The following is a 17,175-nucleotide window of genomic DNA, read 5'->3' on the forward strand; positions in this document are numbered from 1 at the left end:
GAATATGACCTTCTCTTTCTGGAATGATCTTCATCAAAGAATGCAATCATAAAAGCAGTTTGACTTACAACGGCCTGGTCTTGATGCTTTTCAGTAGACTGGACCTTCTTTTTCTGTTCTGAGTGATGGCGTCGTAAATGTTCCTCAAGGGTTGCACGCTTGCTACAGCGTCTGTGTGCCCCAGCATTCTCTGAATCACTCTGTGTGCCATCATCATGTTTGTTTCCTGGACACAAGAAAGAAATGATATAGTAGAAAAGAAAAAAATGCCATGGAGAAAATCAGAAGCACATACAAAAGTGCTATTTGTTTTGACACCCTTCCCATTCCTAATACAAAATCGTATGTTCTTTTCTGTAACAGGTTCTGCACACTGTCCTCAAATGCAATGGTCACAATTGTATTTAATCAAACAACAATGAGGTCCTTCATAAACAACTGGATGTATTGCTTTTCTTTCTCTAAATCCTAACTTTATTAAAAGACTTAAAAGATAAGCAATGTTCCATCATCTGTCATAGTTTGTACTTATAACAGCAAAACACATTAGTTCTGCCTCTGAATCGTAACCCTGTGTTAAAACAACAGCAATAAAAAAACACAAACAAAACTGACTCTTAACATTAATAAGCAAAGCTTCAACCCCACATAAAGCACTATAGGCAACTAATGAACACCGAGAGTGGGAAAAACAGTATTCCCCAAGAAAGAACACACCAATCAGTCATCCAATACTAATGGTCAGCCCTGACTGAAAACACACACCAGCAAGACCGTAGACTGAGCAGGTTATGTTTATGTATTAGGAATTATGTTTGTAACAAGCATTCATGAAAAACAAGGCAATAATTTGAAAGAGACTGAGCTGAGAAGGGGTGTATGGGAGTCTGGAGGGAGGAAAGAAAATGGGGAAATGAAGTCATTATAATCTCAAAAGATAAAAGTAATTTTTAAAAAGACTGGTGTAACTGAAACAACTTATTATTAAAAAGAACATAAATGTCAGAAAATGGAATATATCTAAATTGTGATATTTATTACTTTTAAAAGTTCAGCATAACTTTCAATAAAAAGATTGAAATTTAAAGCTTCTATTAATAATGACATAATTTTTACAAATGTTTTCTCAACAGAGCTTGAAAGAGTTAAAGGATGCTGAGAGCACTAACAAAGACAAGCCTGTTGACACCCTTCCATCTACTGAACTACAGGGTACACATATAGGCAGATGTCATATCCAAAAAACACAGTCACATTAAAACATATGTGAATTTTGAAACACCAGCCTCCTCACCAAAGTTTTTTTGGACCAGAGCAAGAGTTACTCTAGGCATGATTCAGATAGATTCACCAATCAAGGATTAACTTCTAGGCATGATTCAGATAGATTCACCAATCAAGGATTAACTAAAACCTTTCAAAGTTATAAATGAATCTAGTACACAGGAATGTATGTTGGCAGATTCCAATCTTGCAGAAGTAATCCAATTATGAACATTCCCAGGCTGTCTACTCTAATATGAACACCTGTGAGTAATGTGTTAGCCAACAAGAGAAACAATCAAAGAAAAGACTTGATGTTTCTGAAAGAATATGAGATGTATGTCTAGGAAAGGATTTATAAAGTTCATGGGCTTGTTTGTAGTAAATTTGGAAGCTGCCAACAGTGCTGATAATTTAACACAAGAGAATTACCTGCAAAATGTAACACATAAAAGGAACGAGGACAGACAAGGGAATGGTAAAATTGAATGACATCTTGAAAAGAGTAACAGAGGACTATTAAGGTAAAAATAATGGGGGTTGGGCACATTCAAAGTGATATATCAATATAAAAAACAAATGTGACAAATGTAAAGCTCTTCAAATTATTTACTATCTAAAATGTAATCTGAAAAAAATGTGTTTAATAAGCAGAATCTCTGCCACTGATAATTAATCTAGGAATCACGGGTAACATGTGGAAAGCAAATACACATATAACTACTAGTTCAAATACAATTTTTTACTATAGCACTGTTTAAAACAATTGGGTTGGATATAGTAAACAGGAATTCAGTTTGCTAAGGTCCAAAGAAACGAACTATAGTATTTCCTGTATAGCAAGACCAAATAAACGTACAACCAGAATTTTTAATAAAAACATCAGTTTCATATCTTTCCTGTTACTAATCTGTTGGAGATTAGTCATTTTGTTTCTTATAAAATTACTATTCCTTCTAGTGCTTCTGTATATTACACAAGGTGAGAAGGTGAGTCATCAGGTCAGAGCTGTAATCTCGTTTCTACTTAGCAAAAAGACCACCAGGAAATGCTCGACATACTTCTTGAGGCATCTGTCCACCACTAATTATGCCTAAATCTAGATAGAAGTTCATTTACTATCTCTCAAGTTAGCTTGGCTGTACTCCGCAAGAAGCTATGGCTAAAGAAGCTGCAACTCTCCTAAAGGGTGAAAGTGTATGGGCTTTGTGAACATTATTTTCCTCACTGTCCCAAAGCGCGTGCACTTTACTCTTGTAGGAGCAAGGCATCTGTCTGTCTGTCTCTCTGTCTCTGTCGGTCTGTCAGTCGGTCTATCTATCTATCTATCTATCTATCTATCTATCTATCTATCTATCTATCTATCTTGTATCAATTGTTCAAATGATTTTATACTTGCTAAAAGTCCAAATTTTAAGAAATTGTTAACTCCTGTCTTCCTTCAGTTATTCACAATCTGAATGTATCCCTTTCATAACCTAAACAGTGGGAAACTTGTTATCTATTGATAGCAGCACTCATTTCTGAAGGAAGTCAAACATCATTTGTGAATAAGTATGAAGAAATAACATAGTTCTATTTGAGATACAAAGTGAGTTATTGCTGTGAAAGGATTTTTTTGAAGGGCTTTAAAAACAGGATCATGTTAAATCTGAAAGAAAAGTTCCCAGCAATGGTACCACACTGCAAAATGCTTACCTGTAAATCAAATTCGAAATTGATAGTGATTAGACCAACTTTTGGCAAAAATTTAAAATATATACTGATCAGTATAGAGATAGTGTTCATATGGATATTAATGATTCTACTATCAATTAGACAAAAACAGTCTTGGTGAAGAGCAGAGAATATACTAAAATGATGGCTTAAAATAATTGTTAATACAGGAAACAGTAACAATGGCACTGCTATGAAAGGATTTAAAAATTCTTTTTCCTAAATATTTATCTTATTTTATGTCTATGATTGTTTTGCCTGCATGTATGTATGTTCAAGCTGTGAGTGCCTCCTTCCTGAAGAAGTCAGAACAGGGCCCTGGACTCCTCCTTTATGGATGGTGTGGAGATACCATCTAGGTGCTAGAAACTGAACCTGGGTCCTAACTGCTGAGCTACCTCTCCAGCCTCTTAACAAAGGTTTTTAAATGGTACCTTCCTAAAGGATCTTTTCAATTCAACCTTCATATATTTAGTAAAGGTATGAATTTTAAGAAAACTCATTTTCAAGGTATATACTACCTCTGATATCATAATAGCTTATTAATATTATTCATCAAATTTACACTAACAGTCAGTTTACAAATGTTACCTTTAACCTGTGCATGCATATTTTTTAATTATGTATAAATATCACCTAGTAGGAGTAAATATATTACATTAGAACTCAAAAGCCTTTATGCCAGGTGACTACTGATGACTATGACTAAATATTGTAATAGGTGACAACAAAGAATTAGGTAATCATATGATCTCACTATCCTGAAATGTCTTAGAAACCAATGGAATTACATATTATAAATTCCTATTTCTTCATTACTTGACCAGAATTCCAGGGTATATGATATGGATTAAGCCAGTCATTTCTGTCATTAACAATGAAGTCACTAGATAAAACCATAGGCTGAAATCCAGAAGAAGTATTAAGGGACAGAGTAGGTTACATGTGATCCCTACCGCAAAAAGCATTTTTTTGTTTTTGTTTTTGTTTTATTTCGAGACAGGGTTTCTCTGTGTAGCTTTGCGCCTTTCCTGGAACTCGCTTTGTAGACCAGGCTGGCCTCGAACTCACAGAGATCTGCCTGCCTCTGCCTCCCGAGTGCTGGGATTAAAGGCGTGCGCCACCACCGCCCAGCTGCAAAAAGCATTTTTTAAAAATAGAATTAATAAGCTCCTAATAAAAGCCATAGAATGGTTAGATTTACATACAATCATTATTTGGTCAAAACCACTTCTGTACTGATAGCATACTTAAAAATAAGACAGAATAACATAAATTTCAAAATAAATTCAATTCACAAAACCAGTGGAAATGAAGCTGATTATTTGCTACAATCAATGTAGATATATCAAGTTTTTAATGATTGTAATCAAGTGTTGAATACAGTATATACAATAGCTAATGTTACTATATAGTAATATATAATTAATGTTTACAAATAAACATTTAAATTATAATTCTTGATAGCACAAATTTTATGTCAGAATAATAGATACCTTGTAAATACATCTAAACTGTATGTTTTGTGAGCAGCCTCTGCAAACAGCTTACAGTTTGAAGCACCTCATCAGTAATATGACTATCTGATCTAAACAGAACTTTCAGCCTACACCAAGTAGCTTAATTTTGTTTTCAAAACCTAGATATGATACTTTATTGGAAGCATGATACATAGAAAAGAACTATACGCATCCTTTCTTTAAATCAAGAAAATGATGGGGGTTATCTTCTAGGAAACTGTATTTTGTATAGTTAATAGATTTTGTATTTCTGTAGGAAAAAAATAAAGATAATGAATGACATAAATAACCACCTCCCCCCAAAACCAATGTAACCACATTGGGAAGAAAATGAAGAAAGGCTATTTTGAATGAGTAATTTGAACATAACAGTGTTGTCTGCTTTTGAGCTTCATTTTCCACTGTATAATGAAGTAATAGAAGTCTGGTAACTCTGATGACCAACTTTTCCTTATGATACAATAGGAATCTCTGAAAGTCACTTTACCTTTCAACCTTTTCAAGTACACAGGAACATCACTTTTAATGCTCTTGGAATCCTCTTCTGTTCTCTCCCACACCATTTGAGGAGGGTTGTTTTGTGCTAGCCAATCAGCTACTTTGTTTTCTGGTGCCATCATTCCTGTCTGAATTCCTGGCAAGTCTTGAGTTCCAGAAGAGGCCTTCTTTGACTTGTGGCGCTGGTCAGAAGTGAATTTTGTCACATGGTCTCTAATAGTTACTTTTCCTGGTGTACTGTCATCAAATTCAATGGTAAATGAAGCATGCCCTGCACCTGCTGTATGGGAGCTTGGTGTGTCTTTTGTTGGAATCTCATGAATAGTGCTCTCTGCTATTTGTGATGGCTGCTGGAATTCTTTTGTAGGAATTTCAAAATAACTTGGTTCCCTACAGAAAGGAAAAAGTGCTTCTTCACTTGCAGCTGCAGACTGTTCCTCCACTTGCTTGGCATCTATGCTGCACCCTAATGAAAAAAATGAGAGAGAATTCAAAATATTTGGGAGCCTGTAGTATGAGAGTCATTGGTAATGACCATTTGCATTATTCTGAGAATCGGAAGGCAGATGATATGTGGATGAAAAACAACAGCATTATATATGTCATTATATATATGACAGAAAAAAGTCACAGAGATGAAACAATCTTGACTAGGATACAATTACCAACAGGAGATGCGAGATAAACAGCAGCAATGGGGGGAAAAATCAAAGGAGGAAAAGATAGACCCTGCATGGACAGGCCCATACATTTTTCAACTAGAAAATCTAGAAATCATCAAGATGAGAAAGAATTGACGTATAGATGGAGATGTTCCATCCATACACATGTGTGTAAATATACACACACATAGTATGATAGAAAAAGCATGAATTACCTAATCCAGTTACCAGAATAAGCTATTTGAAACACTTGAGAACAAATGTAGGGCTCTAACAGTGAAGAGGCAATCTAGTGACAATGGAGATAGAAAGTAAATATATAAACGATGCTTTGGAAGTAACAATTCCACCTAGCAGTCTCTATCATATTCAGAGACACTACTTTAGGACAAAATTGATAATATGGACTCTTGAGAGATGACACACATGTTATAAGGTAAGAGTGGTTAGTGATAAAACATGTGGCTGTGGCAACAAGGCAATTCAAGCAGTAGTATGAAAGAAATAACACAAAACTAGGAATTCTGTAGTCATCTAGGAAGTCTGGGAGAAACTTAGTCTAGACTTCTGTAGAGCAGAATGTACACACCTGCCCAAAGGTCATGGGTGAAAGCTGAGTAACAAGCAGTGAGTGGCAAGGAGAGCAGGCAAAAATGGAACACTGTGACAATCTCTCCACTGCTTAAGCCATTGACTGCATAAAGACGTGATGGGGGTGTCGCTGGTAGCACAATGTACAAGAAAAAAGGGGAATATTAAGCTGCCTTTTGGTTGAGAAAATAAAATACAGTATCTATTACCAAGACAGCCTACTATCATAGAAAAATTAATATGAAATAAATTTCCCTAAGGCTCAAATTTCAACCTTATTTTAAGCAGATTTCATAGTAAATCAATTACAATTAACTAGGAAAACAAGGCAATACAGGCATATGAGGTTGTTTCCAATCATTTTTTAATTACACGCAGTATTTAGTCTTCTGAAATATCTTTTCAAATATTAATCTTTGTACAATTCATTAGGTGCTATAATTGCTTTCTTTATAATACACTGATTATGAAATGATAACAAAACCATCTTTTATGTTACAGAGTAATATTCTTCTCATTAAATACATGGGATATGATATAAAAGGTATCAGGCTCCACTACTAAAATAATAATGATCACAATAGCCATGGTCATACTGTCAAAAAATGACACAAAAGGCAGATACTATTTAAGAATAGAAACTTTCAAAGTAAAAATTATTTTTTTCAAAAATTACTCCATTTGGTTTAACAAAGAAAAGTCAAAGTATTTCAGAGAAATAATTATAGCTAGGAAGAGAGGTAAAATGAAAATCAAGAGCAGATTGACCTTGAAAACAGTATCCCAGTGTTATTCTGTATCAAGAGCCTTAAAGGCTCAGGCTCTGGAGGGACATTACTGTAAGGTTTTATTGTTTAATAACTTACACAATGATGACTCTCAGTAATAAAGGAAAAACTTAAATTGTTCAGTTTTCTCTGTCTAAGAAGGTGGTGATGTAGATACTACATTTCATCATGATTTATGACAAATGTTTAGTTTTCAATAACTCAGTTGTAAAATTAAAGTTCAATCATCTGGAAAATTTAGTATGTGAACAGATTAATTTCTCTGGAGACAAAATCATGAAAGGGGTAGTCCTTTTAGAACTCTAGTCTGACTAGAAATACATATTAGAGAAATTGCTAAGGAGTTTTAAGGTCATGCTAAAAAAAATTAAACAGCTTTCTTCTCTTACAACATTGATAGATCACAGTCTGGAGTTTATGAATCTCATTATTTCTATTCACAGCCATTTTTATTTAAACCAAATTAAACTACCTGGGGTAGTATTTGTTATACTAATATTTTATAATTAATCTCAATTACCAAGAATTTAAAAAGTAATTTAGCAACTAAGCTAGAATTGAATTTGTATGCCTATACTAGTCAATATTAATAGCTAAGTGTGTATATGTATACATATGTATAGATGCACACATACATATATATTTGTTTATTCTGAGATAGGTCTTATATAGTCTAGGTTGACTTTCTTTCTTTCTTTCTTTTCTTTCTTTCTTTCTTTCTTTCTTTCTTTCTTTCTTTCTTTCTTTCTTTCTTTCTTTCTTTCTTTCTTTCTTTCTTTCTTCTATTTGAGACAATATAAATCTCAATCTGTAGAGGCCTTCTTTGACTTGTGGCGCTGGTCAGAAGTGAATTTTGTCACATGGTCTCTAATAGTTACTTTTCCTGGTGTACTGTCATCAAATTCAATGGTACATGTAGTATGCTCTGTACCTGCTGTATGGGAATTTGGTGTGTCTATTTTTGGAATCTCATGAACAGTGCTCTCTTCAATAAGTAAATTAACATCACTCTGTGTCTCAACTCTTTTCTCTATAAAATGGGCAAAATAGCAGTAACTACTTGGCCAGGCGGTGGTGGCACACGCCTTTAATCCCAGCACTCGGGAGGCAGAGCCAGGTGGATCTCTGTGAGTTCGAGGCCAGGCTGGTCTACAAAGTGAGTTCCAGGAAAGGCACAAAGCTACACAGAGAAACCCTGTCTCAAAAAAAAAAACAAAAAAAAAAAAAAACAAAAAAAACAACAACAACAACAAAAACCCAGTAACTACTACCTTTAGATATTACCAAGATAAGGAGATGCATACAAATCTTTTGGAAGAAGTGGACAAAGTAAGTGCAACTGAATGCTTGCCATTATTTGTCATGGTTCCACTCTTTACCATAGTAATATGCATGTGTCATTGCAGTTTACAAGTTATGTGTGGCAGAATTTCAAAGTTGTGTGAGGAAGCAAAGGCTACATTTTTTATGGCTCCTTAATTTTTACCATCATGCAATTATTTTCCAAATTTTGCAACAGTTAAATTCATCTGTTTCCTAACCCATCCAATTGGTTCTATCTCCCTACCCCATAACAGACAGTTAGCTCTAGTGCAAATGAGGTTAGAATATATGGTACTTGAGGTGAGGAAGTTAGAGTTCAGTCATGGAGATTTACACAAAAATAGTAAATGAAGCAGTACTGTACACTCGCAGTATAGTATTATTTTGTACTTTACACTACACATATTGTGGGAGAAGAGGAGGTAGGAATTAGCACAATTATGTGGGGGTATGTTGGGAGAGAACACTAAAACAATAATAATCAGATACAAGGTGCACTAGGGAACAAAAAGTTCCAAATCTACTTGTCAGGTAAAACAAAGTCATTCTTCTTAGAACTAAAGATCAGTTCATATTTGCTATGCAAAGTTTACTGCAATGAGGTTGAAACTTAAGGTCAAAAGTTTAGTAATGACTCAGCAGTGAAAACAAAAACAACAAAAGTAGATAATATGTTAAATAGAGAGAAGACCAAAAAGACATTCTTGATTGACATCCAGTTTCCTTCCTAAAGGAACTTTTTCCTAAAAGAACTTCAATACTTTCCAGTACCACTCTTCTGACACTGCTCATCTGCCTTAGGGACAAATAACTCCACACCATGCTTCAAGGTGAGAAAGATAATGACAATCTCGCATGGTCTGCCAGAGACTGGTTAGAAGAGCAGGTGACTTTCTGAATCTGTGAGAAGCTAATGAGAGATGTGCTGAAGATTTGGGGAAATGTCGTCTTCCAAATCCCAGGAGATCTTCTGTAACACAACTTTTGTTCCTTATTGCAGGGTGTGACCAAAAACTGTATAACTTTGAATGCTGATGGCAGCAGCTTTGATTATGAGGGTAACTCCATCAATATGTTAAGTACTGTGGATAGCAAGACAGATGGCAAAACTAGCTAACAATACTGTCTATTGCACTAAACAACCCTGAGAGAAATCAGGATGGGAGCCAATAGATTCCTTTCCTACTTTGTATCAGACAGCAGTTCTTTCACTTACATCTGAAGGCATGTTAAATTATATTAAATGACATCAAGAAAAAGGACTGGTGAAGAAACAAAGCTGTGATGGAAAGTTATTTTAAAGCTTGGCGTCATAAGACCTACTTGATCAGGACAGCTTTTTAAAGACTTGTACTCTGGTCTAACTAGACTATATCAAGACAGAATGTTCATAATTCTCCAACTAAGAAAACTGCCCTGCTGACTTTGTATAAATGAAGTAAAAAAAAAAAAAAAAAAAAAAAAATCTTGGAGCCGGGCGTTGGTGGCGCACGCCTTTAATCCCAGCACTCGGGAGGCAGAGCCAGGCGGATCTCTGTGAGTTCGAGGCCAGCCTGGGCTACCAAGTGAGCTCCAGGAAAGGCGCAAAGCTACACAGAGAAACCCTGTCTCGAAAAACCAAAAAAAAAAAAAAAAAAAAAAAAAAAAAATCTTGGAAGAGTTCTGATGGGGTTTGTCCTTGCCTCAGAGTCACACTAAGTCTCCAAACTGATCCTTGGTGTTTGTACTTAATTCCTCCAGTTTTGGATCCTTATCTGCTGTTAATAAAGAAACTGGTTGCTCCATTCTTCAGTTCTGATGTCTTTCAGCAACTTTATCTGATAATCAGTATCTCCATTTATCTTGGAAATCTTGACTTTTCTGGACACTGGTCACCACTTAACCAGACCACCAACAAAAGAACCTTGTTTCTTAGTGAGGCTCTAAGTCTGCACTTTGGCTGCTGAACTCTGAATCATATTGCCATCTTACCTCAATAAAGTAAGCATGCTGGGACTTTAAAGAATGTACAATTTCATATTATATTTCTGAACATAACAGAATTTTTTTATTTTACAGTGAGTATATGAGTATGAATCAAGTAAAAACATGTAACTCACATGTCCCTATTTTATCAATTCAATTAAATATTTTAAAACACTTAAAATGTCCAGTTATGGCATTAATCTGTTACAGTTTTTATAATTTCATAAGCTGGAAAAATAACATGATTTTATAAAGATACTGTATGTAGTATTTTATGTTAGATTCATAAGGTATTACAAGAGCAAAGCCATCATCACGCTTAAAAAATCAAGTTATGGTAGAGATCATTTTCAGAGTAGACTGACTTTTGTCTGGAATATAACACCTGCCCAATATGAACTGGGTATCCTAGCCACGGAGGTCTTACCTGAAGCCCCAGCGTCCTGATGCTTCTCTTCAGGCTTTCCATGAGACCTGAGAGCTCTTTGTTCATCCACCTCATCATCTCCCCACCATGACGGCTGTCCATATAATGGAGTGCCACGGGGCATAGCAGAAACGTCTAAAAGAAGCGGGGGGAAAATCTCTCTAAAGCAAATGAAGTAAGAAAATATATTTTGCATGACTCTAGATTTACTTAGTTGACTCAAAGTACTCTACTTCCATTAATGTAACATTTGAACATGACCTTAAACAGCACTAGACATGACAAAATAAATGAAGATCAGCAATGACTAAGAAATACAACTTGCTCTATATAAAATCCAAAAGCTTTTTGCTAAGTGTTAGGGGCTCTCTGATATGTAAATGAGCCTAGGTAACAAATGATCTTTGAGTATATAGACAGGAAGTATCTTAGGTAAAAGAATTTTGTTAGAATTAACAAAGGAATAATGAAACTATTCCGATCAAAAATGTCATTAAATCTAAATATATAAAAGATGAAAATAAAGCAAATATTGGCATGAGCAACAACATAAGGGTATCATACAGTAACTACATTTGTAACTCAATACTAACAGACCTTTAGTTTCAGTAGCTGTAGTTCTGTTTATCAATTTAATACATTTGTTATGTGAAGGAATTATCTACATAAGGCATCTTTGTAGTTATTAAATTTAATATTTAATCTACAAATTAAAACTGTAAGCATTATATGATATGAGGATGGTGTAGTAGTATTACATTTTCCCCTTTTATTTCAATTATAATTCAGAGAAATATAGATAATATGAAATAATAAACTATTATTTCCTTCAAGTATTGAAATCACTTTCCTTAAATATTTAATATATTTAAGAGTTATTTCTAGGGAAAACTGGCTATATAAAAATGCACTCTGGGATCAATCACTAGTATACATTATTTTTATACAGGTATAGACACAAATGAGAACAAAGAATGCAGTATCTTCAAAACCAAGTATAAATTCAGAATTTCCAAAGGAGTTAGCTTATTGTAATGTAAATTATATTGACAATGATCATGTGCTGTTACTGTAATGTACATTATTACTAACAAACTGTTTATCGTGTGTTGTTTCAGGTCATTGAGAAGCTAGCTCTTGAGCTGGGGAAGACATCAATCCTCACTTTAGACCCCAAGTGGGTTTGACTCCAAGTGTCCTTTAAGGTCTAGGGATGGGTTAGTCCCCCTAACTCTGACAGGGAGGGAGAGAAAAATAAAAGAGCCCAAAAGTAAAACATGTGTCCTTGAGGACAGCTAAAAGGTAAACTATTCCCAAGAGAGGTTATTATTGTTTATCCCGTAATATGGAAGTGTCTGCAGACGAAGAGAGAAGCTGGAAACAGAACTCTGGAAAGCTGAGCCACTGAGACAGCTCAATTGAGAACTGCAGCTGACTGCCTCAGTTTCTGCTGGATATTGTGAGCAACCTACTAGATGACGCTACCTTTCTATATTTTAGCTGTTGTTACTTCGAAGCCTCACCCCAAGGGACAGTGTATTCTGCCTGGGACTTGTACTGGGAACTCTAGTTGGCTGCATTAAAGCTGCTTCCACAGTTGGTTTCTCTGAGTACCCAACTTGATGATCTTTTCCTTTCCTGCTTCCCCTCTTCCTCCCCTCCCCTTCCTCCCCTCTCTCTGAACAGATAGATAGCTATGGCTATTGTAGATCATCCTCCAGATCATACAGACCACTTACCCATGGATTTCTCCTCTGATTTCAGAGCTTCTGTAGCTCTGTGCTGCACTTCTGGAGTAGTATCCACTTTTGAATCTGTGCCTTTAGCACTTGCCAGTTTTGGTAGTTCTGATTCTGAAGACTTCTGGGACAACTGAAGCTGAATGGTAAACTTCTCATGCTACAAAACATTTCATATCAAAAGGAAGCTTACATGAAAGAAGTCAACTGTAGGGAGTAATAGGCTAACAACAAAGATAAACTCTTACCTTAAGAGCTTCTTCAGGGACCCTCATTTCTCCTCGAACTACAGTGAAGAGATTTGTATGTAAATAGAGCTAAGGAAGAATAGAACTCCAAAATTTTGGTCACTGTGCTTGAAAATGGTCATTAGACACACTTTGGAAACTGTCCTTTTTCAAGAGTAAATATAGAATTATTTTTATTTACCATCTATTTGTACAGGTACTGGGGATTAAACCCAGGACCTTGCATATGCTAAACAAGTACTCTATCGCTGAACCACATCCTCAGGTTTAAAAAAAAAATTTTTTTTTATAGACAAGGTCACTAGGCTGTCCTCAAATTGAGATTCTTCTGGCAGCTCACAGAGAACCTGGAATGTAGAATGTGCCTATAATACTCCCTTTAATATTAAAAAGTATTTAAAATATATAAATTGTCATTTAAAAATATTAAGAACCTTAAAATTCTAATAAGCATTTGTAATCTCAGGCAATACTAGTCTTCAAACAATTAGAGCCCAAACATTTTTAATTTTCACAAACACGAATATGACAGGAACAAAATGAAGAAACTTATCGATACCTAGTCACAAAAGTGTAAAAATGTCTCATGAGTCAATACCCAACAGCAAATCCTGAAGAAACTGATTACTCAGGTTGCCATAAACTTTGATAAAAATGAGGTTCATTTTCTAAGTACAAAAAAATGAATGCTATAATTAGGGTTCATATGCAACCTTACCACCCCCTTCCCTCCATGTACTGCAATAAGGTCATATTACATAATAAAACAATGATTCTATACACATGAGAACAAGTGCTAGATATAATGAATGCTTTCATTATTATGCCAAAACAACAAGGCTTCTTACTAAAGATCAATTCACTAGAGGTCTTATTTCCTACCATTTAACCTTACAATGAAAGAAATTTTATAATCACGTACTGAATTCTACCCTCCTTTACTAATTTAAAGCATTATCAATTACTTCAAGGTTAGGAAAAACTGTAATCACCGTGACGTGTGTGTGTGTGTGTGTGTGTGTGTGTGTGTGTGTGTGTGTGTGTGTGTTAGAGAGAGAGAGAGAGAGAGAGAGAGAGAGAGAGAGAGAGAGAGAGGAGAGAGAGAGGAGAGAAGTCCAAATGTAACTGAAGCAGTAAACTTATTAAAAGAACTTCTTAGAGCTATAAACAACCTGTTCAATCCATTAATCTTTTTTTTTTCATTTTTCTTAAGAAATTTTCTACTCACTCCACATACTATCCACAGATCCCCCCTCCTTCTTTCCCCCAGCCCTCTTTCCCAAGCCACCTCGCATCCCCACATCCCCCAAATCAAGGTCTCCCATGTGGAGTCAACAGAACACGGCAAACTGAACCTAGGCAGGTCCAAGACCCTTCCCACTGCACCAAGGCTGTGCAAGGCGCCACACCACAGGCACCAGATCCCCAGAAGCCTGCACCAGGGATGGATCCCGATCCCCCTACCTGGGTGCTTCCCAAACAGTTTGAGCCAAACAACCGTCTTCCGTATCCAGAGGACCTAGTCCAGTCCCATGGGGGCTCCACAGCCACCAGTCCACAGTTCATGGGCCTCCACTAGTATGGCCGGTCATCACTGCACATGCTCCCATCATGATCTTGACATCCCTTGCCTGCAGAATTCCTCCTCTCTCTCTTATCAATTGGATTCCCGGAGCTCAGCCTGGTGCCTGGCAGTGGACTTCTGCATCTGCCTCCATCAGTCACTGGACAAAGGCTCTATGATGACAGCTAGGGTATTTGCTAGGCCGGTCACCAGAGTAGGCCAGTCCAGGCACCCTCTGGACCACTGCCAGCAGACTAAGGTGGGGTCAACCTTGTGGATTCCTGAGAGCCTCCCCAGCACCCTGTCGCTTCCTATTCCCATGATGTCTTCATATACCATGGTATATTCCTTCCTGCCCTCCCACTCTGTCCCTGTTCCAGCTTGACCCTCCCATTTCCCCATGTTCTCATCCCCCACTCCTCGCCATCTGCCATCCCCCCACACCCAGTCCACTCATGTAGATCTCATCCGCTTCTTCGCAGGGTCATCCATGTGTCCCTCCTAGGGTCTTTCCCTGTTAGCTAGGAAATACAAATCAAAACAATTCTGAGATACCATCTTACACCTGTCAGAATGGCTAAGATAAAAAAAAAAAACAAAACAAAAAAAACACTGAAGACAGCTTATGTTGGAGAGAATGTGGAGCAAGGGGAACACTCCTCCACTGTTGGTGGGAATATAAACTTGTACAGCCACTCTGGAAATCAGTATGGAGATTTCTCAAAAAATTGGAAATAAGTCTTCCTCAAGACCCAGTTATACCACTCTTGGGCATATACCCAAGGAATGCTCAACCTTACCACAAGGCCACATGCTCAACTATGTTCATATCAGCATTATTTGTAATAGCCAGAACCTGGAAACAACCTAGATACCCCTCAACTGAAGAATGGATAAAGAAAATGTGGCATATATACACAATGGAGTACTACTCAGCAGTAAAAAACAATGATATTATGAAATTTGCAGGCAAATGGATGGAACTAGAAAATACCATCTTGAGTGAGGTAACCTTACTCAAGTGGATACTAAATGTGAGGGAAGGGATGGCCAAACTAATCTTGGTTCTTTTCCAGTAAATAATTTAGTGAACAGAACCCCCCCCCCCAAATTTACTTATAGAATTGTCTTGAGCTTTCTTGTCAACAAAGTGGCTTCCTACTGCTTTGTACTATTAAAACTTTTCCCTTTCATGTCACATAGATATTTGCTGACATATAAAAATATACATGTTACGCCGGGCGGTGGTGGCGCACGCCTTTAATCCCAGCACTCGGGAGGGAGAGCCAGGCGGATCTCTGTGAGTTCGAGGCCAGCCTGGACTACCAAGTGAGCTCCAGGAAAGGCGCAAAGCTACACAGAGAAACCCTGTCTCGAAAAACCAAAAAAAAAAAAAAATATATATATATATATACATGTAAGTAAACATTTAGTGGAAATCACCTAGCAAGTAGTTCTCAACCTGTGGGTCACAACTCCCACAGAGGTGGCATATTGGATATCCTGAATGTGATATACTTATATTACAATTCATAACAATAACAAAATTACAGTATGCAGCAACAAAATAATTTTATGGTTGGGGGTCACAAGGGTCACAGCATTAGGAAGGTTGAAAACCACTGGTCTAGCACTTTTTTGCCTCAGAAATTAAGAGAAAGATATAAATACAAAAGGAAGGAGTCAAATTATCCTCATTTGTACATGTGACAATTCTATGCCTGCAAGGCTCCACAGACTCCATCAGATCGAAACACTTTCAGAAATGTTGAAAGGCATAAAACTGTTTTTACAAGACAAGCTAGTAGTATTTTAATACTCAAATAACAAATCTGCTGAGAAAAAGTTATGAAAAAACATTTCATCCATCTGTCAAAAAATAGTACCTAGGGATACACCTAATCAAGGAAGTAGACCTTTTCAATGAAGATTTAAGACACTGGAAAAATAGGTGACCATAGAAATGCTCCTAAACTGGCAGAACTGTGTCTTGAAAATGGCTGTTACCCAAAGTAATTTACAGACTTAATGCAATCTTAATCAAAATCCTAAGGTCTTTCTTCATATAACTAGAAAATAATCTAGAAATAAACACAAAAACACAAAAGGCTATGAGTCTAAGTAACAAGAACATTGCTAGATATACCACAACACTTGATCTCCAAAGTACACCTCAGAGCAATAGTGACAGAGACAGCATGGTTCCAGCATAGAGAGACGTACTGACCAATGGAACACAGCTCTGGACAGTCTCCAAAGTACACCTCAGAGCAATAGTGACAGAGACAGCATGGCTCTGGCATAGAGAGACGTACTGACCATAGCTTTGGACAGCTAATATGACAAGGTTGTCCCAAACACATGCTACAACAAAGACAGCCTATTAAAAATCAGTGCTGCAGGCAAAACTGGATATCCACTTTCAGAAGAATGAAATTAGATCCAAATCTGGCACAAAAATCAACTCAAAGTGGGTGAAAGGTCTTAATTTAGAACCTGAATTGCTGATAATGCTAGGGTAAAACGTTTCAAGGCATGATCTAAACCTTTCTGAACAGGATTTGATAGCACAGCAAACAGCCAAAGGTGGGATTGTGTGGAATTATGAAAACTTCTTCTTCACAGCTAAGTAAACTATCAGCAGAGTGAACAGATAGCCCACAGAATGGGAAAAAACGTGTTTCAGTACAGTTAGAATGGGGTTAATATCTAAAACATATAATGAATTTCAAAAATTGACCACCCAAGGATAAACTGCAAATCATTAAATGAATTAAAAAAGTTCTGAAGACAAATATATATATAAACACACAAAGGATATTGAACATCCATCAGGAAAATAAAAATCAAAAGTACTTTGAGCTTGACCTC

At 36.5% G+C, this 17,175-nt stretch overlaps 1 protein-coding gene and 1 long non-coding RNA gene across 26 annotated transcripts in view; one reads left to right on the forward strand and one right to left on the reverse strand.

The window, feature by feature from the left end:
• LOC121821358 (uncharacterized) overlaps positions 1 to 12,349 on the forward strand; it is a 31,640-nt gene extending 19,291 nt beyond the window's left edge. Inside the window, exons 2-3 of one of the 3 annotated variants that reach the window (XR_013043549.1) lie at positions 9,095 to 9,191; positions 11,872 to 12,029. This is a non-coding gene — a long non-coding RNA (uncharacterized LOC121821358). Of the gene's footprint in view, positions 1 to 9,094; positions 9,192 to 9,361; positions 9,814 to 11,871 lie in introns of those variants that run through there. The other 2 variants (XR_013043550.1, XR_006062129.2) reach the window with 2 other exon arrangements.
• Positions 1 to 17,175, reverse strand: part of Cep170 (centrosomal protein 170) — a 102,888-nt gene that overhangs the window by 47,369 nt on the left and 38,344 nt on the right. For 12 of the 23 annotated variants that reach the window (XM_042258669.2, XM_076548280.1, XM_042258666.2 and 9 more), the window contains exons 5-9: positions 12,741 to 12,799; positions 12,493 to 12,652; positions 10,754 to 10,888; positions 4,987 to 5,463; positions 69 to 226 (exon numbers count right to left, since the gene is read on the reverse strand). In XM_042258669.2, the coding sequence (XP_042114603.1) occupies positions 69 to 226; positions 4,987 to 5,463; positions 10,754 to 10,888; positions 12,493 to 12,652; positions 12,741 to 12,799 (989 nt within the window). The remainder of the gene's footprint in view (positions 1 to 68; positions 227 to 4,986; positions 5,464 to 10,753; positions 10,889 to 12,492; positions 12,653 to 12,740; positions 12,800 to 17,175) is intronic. The other 11 variants (XM_076548290.1, XM_076548286.1, XM_076548284.1 and 8 more) reach the window with 1 other exon arrangement.

This window comes from Peromyscus maniculatus, chromosome 11 (genome assembly GCF_049852395.1).
Source record: "Peromyscus maniculatus bairdii isolate BWxNUB_F1_BW_parent chromosome 11, HU_Pman_BW_mat_3.1, whole genome shotgun sequence".
Taxonomy (NCBI): Eukaryota; Metazoa; Chordata; class Mammalia; order Rodentia; family Cricetidae; genus Peromyscus; species Peromyscus maniculatus.